Below are 10,552 nucleotides of genomic sequence, written 5' to 3' on the forward strand. Positions count from 1 at the left end.
CGCTACAGGTCCCGCCCCGGAGAGAGCCAATGAGAAGGGAGCGCCCGCTGTACACGCCGCCTGATTGGCTGCGGGGGCGGCTGGGGCGAGAAGATGGCGGCCGGCGGCGGCGCCGGTACCGGGCCCGGCCCGGGCGGCGAGAAGATGGCGGCGGGGGGCAGCACCGGCACCGCTAACGGCCCGGGCGGCGCGTGCCGGCACCACGAGCAGCTGGCGGCCTGCGGCTCCCGCGCCAAGTACCGCGAGGGGCGGCGGCCGCGGGCCGTGAAGGTGGGACCCGGGCCGGGGTAGCCGAGGGGGTGGTGAGGTGGTACCGTGGGCCTCCTGCAGCGCCGCCGGGGTTCTGGCGTGCCTGCAGTCCGCGCCTGCCTCCTGTGGGCGGTGTAGGCCGTAATAAAGGAAATCAGCCAGAGACTTCATGAATTTTTACTTACCAAACGGCAGCACGCTGGCCTAGCAGAGAAGTGTCAGCTCTAACTTTTATTCGGAGCAAGCAGCTTGAGTTCTGTGCCCTGTCAGTGAGGAAGCAGTCCCAGGTAGCTGGGCACTTGCTTATTTTTCTGCCAAAGTCCCAACCTACTGTTCTTGACTGACTTTGTACAAGGAGCAGAATAAAATACAGAGGGCTTTTCAGCCTCCTGACAGGATTTGAGGAGCACCGGCCAACATAAATCCCTTGAGTCGTTAACTTTTGCAGTAAAGCAAAAATGTGGACGCTTCAGAATGCTCTATTTCTTTCTTTCAGGTTTATACTATCAACTTGGAATCTCGTTATTTGCTAATACAAGGAGTTCCGGCGTTAGGTGTTATGAGGGAATTAGTGGAACAATTCGCGTTATATGGTGCCATTGAAGAGTATCACGCTCTAGATGAATATCCAGCAGAGCAATTTACTGAAGTTTATCTTATAAAATTCCAAAAACTCCAGTGTGCAAGGTATGGTACGGAGCAATATCTGCCTTTTGTTAATTTTTTATCCCCTCTTCATTTAGATTCTAGAGAGTTGAGGTAAAATTCTCAGTTTTGCCAATATGATTTAATTCCCTTCAGGGTGGCCAAGAAAAAAATGGATGAACGAAGTTTCTTTGGTAGTTTGCTGCACGTGTGCTACGCTCCAGAATTTGAAACAGTCCAAGAAACTAGGGAGAAGTTGCAGGACAGAAGAAAGTACATAGCAAAAGCAACAAATCAAAGAGGTTTGTATTTAAGTTTCATATGGAATCTTAGTGTCTCCTTTCAGTGGTGGGTGGGGTTTGGTAAAAGGAAAAGTGCCCGTTAAAGCAAATGCTTTGTATTTAGCTGTTTTAAAAGATGCATTTAAAGTATGCTTGCAGCAGAACGGAGACATCTTTGAATTATTTCTAGGTATCCATCTTTGTGAAAGCAACTTTTAGGTTTTAGTTGATACAAAAAATAAAAAATGCATAAGCTTTAAACCTCATTGTTTCCTTTTCTTTTCAAAGTGTTATCAGAAATTCCAGGCAGTGCTGGAAAACTTAGGATCACTTTTCTACCCATGTTCCAACTTTTTCAGGCCTATCCAGAAATACCTTTCTAAGGAAGGTGACTGTAATGGAAGCTTTAAAAAAAGGCAAAAAACGAAAACCGTGAACTTTTCTAGCTTGCATTTTGGCACTGGAAGAATGAGAATGGGTTAGACTATTGTGCTGTGGAGTTCCCAAGCAGCACTGAAGGCTGGGCAAGCTGTAAAATAAGCCAAGTGCCAGGCATGGGCTTCGTCTTTCTTGTGTTCATGTACTTTGATATCATTGCGAGAGGATATTCCTTAAGCTGCCACTTAAGAAAGACGAATCACAGATTGTTGTCAGGGAATGAAGTACCACTGCTATTGCTTCTGTCGTTGTGCTAAATGCTGCTTTTTATGTGTTGGAACTAATAGTGACATAAAAGAGTGAAGGCGCTTTGTTTCTTTGTTTTAAAGATTGCTTTGTGTTAAAGAAGATAGAGGGGCCTAAGAAGACCGACTCTGCATACTGCCATCAGTGGAGTACCTCAGGATCATGTGCAACTAGTGACTGGGATCCATCCTGCTTTCCAGGTTCTCATGGGGTATCCCAAAACATGGGATATCCTTCTGGGAGTCAGAATCAGAGCCTGTTGACATTTCCCCAGTATGACAGCCACAGTGCTGAAACTTCTGGGTACTTTGGTCAAAGCACATCACTAACTGGAAACGTGCATCCAGGAGGACATGGTCCTCCTGCGTCCTTAATTCAGCAAAGAACAGTTGCAACTGACAGTGGGATTGGTAGGTTTATGCCTCGTACAACCCACCTGCAGGAACGTAAGAGGAAGAGAGAAGAAGGTAACAAATTTGCTCTCCTTGAAACAAATACGGATAATACTGAAGTCATTATTGGCCCGCAGCTACCAGAAATACCTAAGGTGGATATGGATGATGATTCATTGAATACTTCAGCTACGTTAATTCGAAATAAATTGAAAGAGGTATGGATTCTTAAAGTTCTGATATTTCATTTTCAAGCACAGACTTTAAGAAGTCTATTTCTAAAATGTTTGCCAAAACACATTTTCCCTGTCCTTTCCCTTTTCTTCCCAAATACCCAAGTCCAAAAAGTGTAGCAAACCTTACTTTGAAACATCTCTGGTATCGAGAGGGATGATAAAATAACTATCACTGAGCATCTGAAATCAGTTTGTGTGTGTGGTTAAAGGTGTTTTTTTGTTTGTTTTTTTAAGGTATTGCCAACACTTCTAAGAGTTTCAGCTCTGCTGTGTTTAATACTGCCTTTGGTGTTACTCTTCCCCCTTTTCTACAAGAAAAGTCAATACAAGTGTGATTCTAATAACACATGCCTCCCCGTACTCCAATATTAGAGAGACAGACTTACTCTAAAACTAGCATTAAAAGAAAAGAATGGTTACAGTTTACTAGAAATCTTTTTTTTTTCCCAATTTAGGTAGCAGAGTCTGTTTCAAGAACACCTGTGGAAAACCCAGACAATAGTTCCACCAAGCCACTTGTAAAGCAGAGAAGAAGAATATAGATACTGCTAGCAGCATCTTTCTACAGCCTTTTATAAAGGATATAATTTAAAATACTTCATTTTTTAATGTAAAAAAACAAAAGTAACTTATATTGCATTTCTGAGCAATTCCCTGTTAAAAACTGTATCAGTTTATGTCTTCTGGAATGAACAAAGCAGTATGATACTGTAGCAATCTTGTCCTGTGCACCTCATAATAAAATAAATGTGGTTAGGCAGTTTAATATAAGCAAATTCTATTTATTCAATTTTTTTTACAATAAAGCAATATTGAAATCAATAGTTTTGTGTTGTTTTTGTTTTTACTATACCAATACCGTGAAGAAGAGAATTCTTGCAACAGTATTCCACATGGTGTTACAGTTTACGATTTTCCTTGAAGGTTTTCTTTTCAAATGCTAAACTGCCCTGTTTTTTAATTAAAAAAGAAAAAGAATAAAAAAATGTTTTCAGTTGACTAAAATTCCAAGCTTTCTTCATGTAATGCTTCTGTTCATTGGTTTAGAGGGCTTAGAAGAATATGTAAGTTGTCTTTTTAACAACAAAACTAGAGACCTAGTAAAAAGGTAACAGTTGGGTAGGGTGTAGAACGGAAGATGCAAAGAGTGGAAGCAAGAATCAGGCTGAGTCTTCCACTTGTTGTCATGACTAGCCTGAACTGTATACCTGATTTATCACCAACTTTGACAAAAAGCAAGTTATTTTTCTATTCTAATTAGTGAACGTAAATTTGATTCAGAAGCTTTTTCTAAAGCTTTTAATTGGTGTAAAAAAGAAATCAAAGTACTGACCCTGGGTCGTTGAAAGTCTTCTGTCAGCCTGCCAGAAGGAATCTGGCACTTTGAAAACAAAGTTTTCAAAGCTTTGCAGGTGACCTGAGATAATTCAGCCTACAACCATGGCTATGAGATGCCTTCCTCCTGTCCAGCCTACCCGGTAGGTGAGCTGGCAGGAAAGGAAACACAGGTTTCCAGCTTGCCTTGTTTTCAACAGTTTTACAGATCTTTTCTGTTTCTGTAAATTATTGCACGTATTTCAAAATCCTGTTTTTCCATCTCAATGAAGGCATGACTGTTGGTATTTAAAAATGTAATGCAGTTAAATAGGGTAAAATAAATTAAGAATACCAGTGCTGCAGTCTGAGATGACACTCCCAAGGTATATTTTTTTCAGAAAGCTACCAGTCTCTCCCAAAATATTGATGGCAGTAGTGTCAGTAGCACCGAAGAAAGAAAAATAAAACCTGCATTTCTGAAGAGGATTCAGATAAACTCTTCCAAGAGAACAGTCTCATTTTCTTAGCCTGGGAGAATGCTTACTGAGAATCAATCATTATATTGCTGTCCCAGGAGACACAAGTGCCAAGTAACAGTGTGTGCTTTTTACATTTTCTGGTGCTAAAGTCTGACTCTATAAGGAAACATCTGTCCTGTGAAAGGCAGATGTGAACTCAGCACATGTGCATCTCACAGCTGAAGCATTTATCAGTTGAATTCAGCAGGCCCCATGTAACGACAGTGAGTACCATGATACGCACATATGGTTAACAATTATATAGAAGTTATTTGCACATATTTTTAAACCCAAGGCTGGTGTACCTTTATGTCTGGCAGACATGGTCCAAAGGCTTCCAAGAGAAGATTATCATCTCTGACAGCTTTTTCAAAGTCCGCAAAAGAAAGCTTGCCATCATGATCATAGTCCTACAAAAGGAGAATTCTTTAGCAAAGGATGATTACTTGTAGTAATTTTGTTTAACTAATGTTTTATTCACATGGATTTTTGTGAGTGTATGCAAAAATCATTTTCACTGGGACATCAATCTCTGCTCAGACAATTATCTCTGTAATCAGCCTCTACCTAAGCCATAAAAGATGGAGCAAGTTCAACCATCTTTTATGGCTTTGCTAACGGAATTCCAGAGAAGGCAAAGCTTCCAACATGGGAAGAGCTTTAACTGAGAATCTCACAGTCAAATCTCAACCACAAATGCACTGGGATAAAATAAAAGTGGGAGATTTAAAAAGAGGTAACAGTAGGAGAAAAAGTCCTGAACAGGACAGCCTGGCCCTGTCTGCTTAAAAGAAATGGAGAATTGCCTGGAAAATTGCCTGGGTACACTCTACCTTTTACTTTCCTCAGCACAGGCCATGAACACGTCCGCTACAAATACCTTTAAGCATGAAAATATGTCAGGGGACTGGATATATGCTTAATCACAATGCAGTTGTACCTACAGGCACAGGTCAAAGAGAAGTTTTTTTGTTCTTTGAGTGATGGATTCCACAAATGCCTTTCTGGTTATCTAATAATTACTGGTTTAGTTATGTGAGGTAGGCAGTAATATCCTACTCAGGTAACTGCCTAGCAGCCAAAGCAGATCTGGACCTTCTAGCATGTATCGGAGCTTTCTGAAGTTCTCATGGAAAAGCTGAAATAGGAATATGTACATGATTAGTTTATGGTATTTTTCTACATGTATGAATTTCATTAGGTCTAGAGGGTATTGCTTGGGCTTGGACTTCTTGTAATCTATTTACCAACTACCCAGAATGTGATGACACTCATTTTGGATGCAACCTGTAGGAAGCTGAGCATGTAGGTGCTCCAAAGATGAGTAATTGCTGTCATCTTGTACTCTGCATGAGACAAGACTCAGCACTGTCAAGAGCTAAAGCTAAGAGGGACCCTTCAGCTGAGGCTATGCCTCACAGGGGTGAGCTTGAGAAATGAAAAGATGGGGTTAAATTAAAAGGATTTGGGATTGGAGATCTGGTTTTAAACAAGATTTTTTGAACAACACCATTGGAGGGGAAGTTTTATTTGATTTGAAGAAAATGGTGAAACACAGCCCCTGGCTGATTCAGATATCCTAGATTAATCACTGGAAGACAGGTGTTACATGAATTACCCTTGACGTTACTATTCTAATAGAGCATATCAACTGAGCAAAGACATTTCATGCTCAACTGATAAAATACAAATGCAATTAATAATAATGCTACTGGAGACGCTTAACGCAGGAATAAATACAGATTGTGCCTCTGAATTTTCTGCTTTTGATTGGGCTTTTCTTTTGACCATGCACATGTGCATGTGCAGTTACACGTGCACGTTTTTACATATAATTTATAAATTGTTCACGTAATAAACTAATAGTTTTGTGTGAGGATACTGGACTGGGACTCATTAGATCTGGATTATACGTCTAGCTTTCCTTAGTAGACTTGTTTATCATAGGTACGTAACTTACTCTGTGGCTCAGAATCCCACTGTAAAGCAGATAGTGTTTGTTACCTCGTAAGAATGCTCTTATGATCTGAATGTTTGAAGATGCTGAAGTATCACAATGAGAAAGTACTTGCCATTTTCTTCAGTGCTATGTCTACCAAGTCCTTAATTCCCTCATCAGGATCTTCTTCTGATGGTTGCTTGAGAAGGCTGTTTTTCAGCATTTGAAACATCTCCTCTCTTGAAATGTATCCGTCACCATTCAGGTCATAAACCTCAAAACAGTCTTTTCAAAAGATAAATCCATTTAAAGTTCATACAAACTATACCACACATCACTAAAGCTGTTCCCTAAAGACAGAAAACATGAACTGTATGTTGTACAGCATATGTGTTGAGCATATACAATTTCTATATGAAATATACGTATCACATGTGATACTGGTCAATTACTGCCTACTTACCGATTATAGTTAAAATTTATTTCTGCTCAGATATATAATAAATAACCTTCAGTTTGTAGAAACCATACTAACTTACAGATCTTAACTTCTCTAAGAGTAGTCTTTTAGAATATAAATGAAGTTTTGGTTTAGAAGCCTATCTTCCAGTGGCTAGGACCAGCTGTCTGTATCGGAAGGGCTTTCAACCTATGAAACATACCCTAGTTATTTCAGAAACTGGTTTGGAAAAGTAGAGGGAAAAAAATGAGTTGTACAGGCACAGAAAAGACAACTGAAGCATCTCTAAATGCAAAGAGAAAATCTCTACAATAGAATATTTTCCATATGAGTATCTGCCTAATTTCTATTTTAATTGCTTCTGCCTCCCTAAAATCAGAAATCTAGGACCATAATAAATTTTACTGTTCACAAAACTTATTTAAAACTTATTTAAAAACTTATTTAAACTTATTTAAAAAACAAAAGTTTTTCAGTTTTGAGACACAGATTATTTTTTTTTCCAGGTAAAGACTTTGTCTATGGTCAAAAATTGTACTGGCATACACTTAGGACAAACAACACTGTGTACCACCACACAGCAGTGTATCCTAGAGTGCTTACAGCAGGGCTGCATATTTTATAGCCTGTGGTTGTTCCTCGCGGGGTGACATCCCAGGCCACCTTCCACCTTTTTTTTTTTTTTTTTAAATCTTAAAATCTAGAGTTCTTGCATTTTTTTTTCTCTATCTTCTTTCTCCATCATTACTCTGGAGGTCCTCAAGACCATCTTGCAAACAGATTCACAGTTTTTCCATCTGTGTTTCCAAGCTGAAGAACTGCTAGAATTAATGCAACTGCTGCTGTGCCCCCCATTGGGCAAGTAAATGAATGCTGGCACAGATATTGGCTGGCTTGAGGAGACTGTTATTCAGCCAACACCACCCTCGTGCTACATCTGTTTACTTCTGATTTTGTGTGTGAATACAAAAACATGTATTCTCTCAGAACTATGTAATAGAACAAGCTTTTCTTTGTCAGCAACAAAATAAGGTGGCTGTTTACACAGAATAATCTCTGTCTCAGAGAAACTATTTCAGAACTCAGTTTTTACTGAGCTTGACAGAAGAAAACTCATCAATTACTAAGTTATTTATGAGTAACTAACAAATTATAGTGGAAGTGATGTGTAATTTAATAGTCATAAATTCTATGATTACTACTAAATATTATTATGCAGATAAACCTTACATTTAATCCTTTCTTCCAATGTCCCCCGAAGAAATACTGATAAACCTTCCACCCATTCCTCCACACTGATGCAGCTATCATTGTCTCTATCGAAAGTGCGGAACACTGGGAAGTGTATTAGATACATTTAAAATTTATAATAATTGGAAAACACAAAGGAGTATTTTCTTAAATTCAGTTAAAATACATAAAACCTTTTTTTTTCTGAAAATGTTTTTCTGCTTTCAACAAGGTACAAATACCCTTCTTGAATCTTTCTAAGCCATAACAATAAAAAGGATTTCACTGCTCTGTCTACTGATCTTTCACTCCAGAATCCTGGTGGGATAATGTATTTTCTTTGATCTGTTACTTTATGGACTTTAATAACTACAGGAAGCATGCTTCCATGCAGACAAAACCCAAATAAACCAATATGCTTTACATTAAGGCTTATTTGCATACAGAAGAGGATATAAATTACTCCTTTACATGGAGAGCCAATGGAACTGGAAAAAAAAAAGTCTTCCTTTTGCAAACTGAAATCAACCTTTTCTTTGTAAGCATTAAAATATTTTTTAAGAATGTGTCCATGTAGTGCATTTTCCAAGAAACACGACTTTTTGCATAAAATAGCATTTTCATTTAAATACTCCCCTGTTAGAGAGCTGGAAAAAGTTGAACCAAGGGGTCTCTTATGGAGACCCGAGATTGAAAAGGATGGCAGACTCGTGCCTCCTTCACATTATCTTCTAGACACCTATACATCAGAGATCATTCATCAACTGCAAATATGGCCCTCATTTCATTAATCTCTGTATTTTCAAGTATTTATGCTGGCTCATCACCCTCATCTCCCTCTACCGTCTGACTAGTACCTTCAGTGTCCTTCACAGCACCTCTATTTCAGAAGTCACCCACTCTAGCGGAGTACTTTTCTGGGACTTCAATTCTAAGACAGAGCCATCCAGCCACCAGTTGCAATGACCAACTGCTTGGTGAATCACAGCAGGAAAGAGGAGAATGACACCATGCTGCCCTCTTCTGTCACAACACTAATGGTGACTGGACTATAAGCATCCAAATGCTAGCACCCCAGCTGCCTCTCTGGCAGATCTCCCTTGTATGAGAGCGTGAACTATCCTAAACTACAGGAAAACTACTCTATGTACAGAAGTAAAGGTACCCTTTACTCAGCAGCACTTGTGCATGATGACTTTTCCTTTGCCATCCTTACATGGGTGACGTGGCACTATTTTGTCCAGGCATGCTCATAGGGTCTACCATGTATTTTTTCCCCTCCTGTATGGGCCCTTCTATCTCCCTGCCAACTAAACTCACACAACTGGGCAACCACTTAGAACTACTGTAGCAACAGCCTACATGAAACTTTTCTGTTCTGTCAACTTTGATAGTGATCAAAGGTGTTTTCTTGGCCATAGGGATCCACTATTCTTGTAGGAATCAAAAAACAGTTGGGAATTAGTTTAATATAACCTGGAAAGTCTTCAAGGGCACTGTTTTAGAGATCACTATTCAAAAACAGCTGCCCAAAGACTAAAAATTAAAGTTTTACAACCTTTTTAAGCCTACTGATCTCACCTCTGTCCATAACCATGTCATCCGTCATGCCGAACGCCCTGTGCAGGGTATCTCTGAACATGTTGCGATCGAAGCCGACTGCACCAAACCGGTCACCGGACGTGGTCACCAACGTGTCGAAGAGCTTGATGAGGCATTCCACCTCACTTTTATTAACTGCCGAGCCGAAACAAGAAAGCATATTTTATACCCTAAGCTGTTAAACGGCGGCGTGTCCAGGAAAGTCACAGCTCCCAGCCCCCTCAGGCATCCACCTGGTCCTAGCGATGCTCAAACCGCCCCCCTCCCCGCCATTTGCTGCTCCTAAAGGATGGGAGTGCGTAAGGCCACCAAAAGAGCCTCGGGGGACCAGAAACTAACGGGGGACAACGGGAGGGCCGCCGAGGGGCAGCAAACGCCCCTGAGGCGGCGGTCGGCCCCGGGCCGCACACTCACAGTGCCTGGCAGAGCGGCTCAGCGCCTCCACCAGCTGCTGCAGCCGCTTGGCGCTCATGGCGGCGGGCGCTCCCCTGGCAACCCGGGCGGGGCGGCCCTTGCCCCGACATGGCTGAGGGCTGGGCTTCGGCGCGTGGCTGCAGGAGCGCCTCAGCGCCTGTCTCCGTAGGGCATGGCGACGATGAAGGCTGGCTGTGCCGCCTCTAGCCGGCCAGGGTCGGCAGGGCCCGCGGGCGTCCAGCCCTTAGCACCGTAGCCGCGGGGTCGGCGGGGTAGGGGGCGCGCACAGGAGAGGGGGGGAGGCAGGAGGTGGCCGTGTTCCCCCCATCGCCTCCAGCCACCAGCCCCCCAGCGATGGTATGGGACAAATGACACCAAAACGAAGCTGCTGTCGACTTTCTGAATACGTGTGTTTTGTACAGGAGGGCGGGCCGGCTGCTGCAGCTGCAACGCTTTAATACTGCATGCTGGTATCATAGCCTGGACCGCCTTCTCATAAAGCTGCAGCTGCTGACCCCTTTCAAAACAGGACAACCTCCCCCCCTACTTCTTCCCCACTGCTCAAACTTAAAATATTCATTCATG

General features: G+C 41.7%; 2 protein-coding genes across 3 annotated transcripts; one reads left to right on the top strand and one right to left on the bottom strand.

The window, feature by feature from the left end:
- The first annotated feature begins 64 nt into the window (after positions 1-64).
- Positions 65-3,309, top strand: RBM48 (RNA binding motif protein 48). The gene is made up of 5 exons (XM_035545409.2): positions 65-270; positions 746-936; positions 1,051-1,196; positions 1,943-2,469; positions 2,943-3,309. The coding sequence occupies exons 1-5, from the start codon at positions 94-96 to the stop codon at positions 3,027-3,029; spliced, it is 1,128 nt and encodes a 375-aa protein (XP_035401302.2). The 5' UTR covers positions 65-93; the 3' UTR covers positions 3,030-3,309.
- Positions 3,289-10,059, bottom strand: CLXN (calaxin). 2 transcript variants are annotated; one of them, XM_035545410.2, is made up of 6 exons: positions 9,968-10,059; positions 9,533-9,688; positions 7,952-8,056; positions 6,395-6,546; positions 4,628-4,732; positions 3,289-3,437 (listed from the first exon to the last, which is right to left on the bottom strand). In XM_035545410.2, the coding sequence occupies exons 1-6, from the start codon at positions 10,023-10,025 to the stop codon at positions 3,387-3,389; spliced, it is 627 nt and encodes a 208-aa protein (XP_035401303.1). In that variant the 5' UTR covers positions 10,026-10,059; the 3' UTR covers positions 3,289-3,386. The 2 variants fall into 2 exon arrangements, with proteins under 2 accessions (XP_035401303.1, XP_035401304.1); XM_035545411.2 differs by lacking the exon at positions 7,952-8,056.
- Positions 10,060-10,552: the final 493 nt, after the last annotated feature.

This window comes from Cygnus atratus, chromosome 2 (assembly GCF_013377495.2).
Source record: "Cygnus atratus isolate AKBS03 ecotype Queensland, Australia chromosome 2, CAtr_DNAZoo_HiC_assembly, whole genome shotgun sequence".
Lineage (NCBI taxonomy): Eukaryota > Metazoa > Chordata > Aves > Anseriformes > Anatidae > Cygnus > Cygnus atratus.

What these genes read in the sequence shown, in the direction of transcription:
- RBM48 (XM_035545409.2), top strand. Translation starts at nt 94, where the DNA reads ATGGCGGCCGGCGGCGGCGCCGGTACCGGGCCCGGCCCGGGCGGCGAG. An exon ending in GGCGGCCGCGGGCCGTGAAG is followed by an intron (nt 271 to 745) that starts GTGGGACCCGGG and finishes TCTTTCTTTCAG; the next exon opens with GTTTATACTATCAACTTGGA. An exon ending in CAAAAACTCCAGTGTGCAAG is followed by an intron (nt 937 to 1,050) that starts GTATGGTACGGA and finishes AATTCCCTTCAG; the next exon opens with GGTGGCCAAGAAAAAAATGG.
- CLXN (XM_035545410.2), bottom strand. Translation starts at nt 10,025, where the DNA reads ATGAGCGCCAAGCGGCTGCAGCAGCTGGTGGAGGCGCTGAGCCGCTCT. An exon ending in GAGCCGCTCTGCCAGGCACT is followed by an intron (nt 9,689 to 9,967) that starts GTGAGTGTGCGG and finishes TCGGCTCGGCAG; the next exon opens with TTAATAAAAGTGAGGTGGAA. An exon ending in CATGTCTGCCAGACATAAAG is followed by an intron (nt 3,438 to 4,627) that starts GTACACCAGCCT and finishes ATTAAAAAACAG; the next exon opens with GGCAGTTTAGCATTTGAAAA.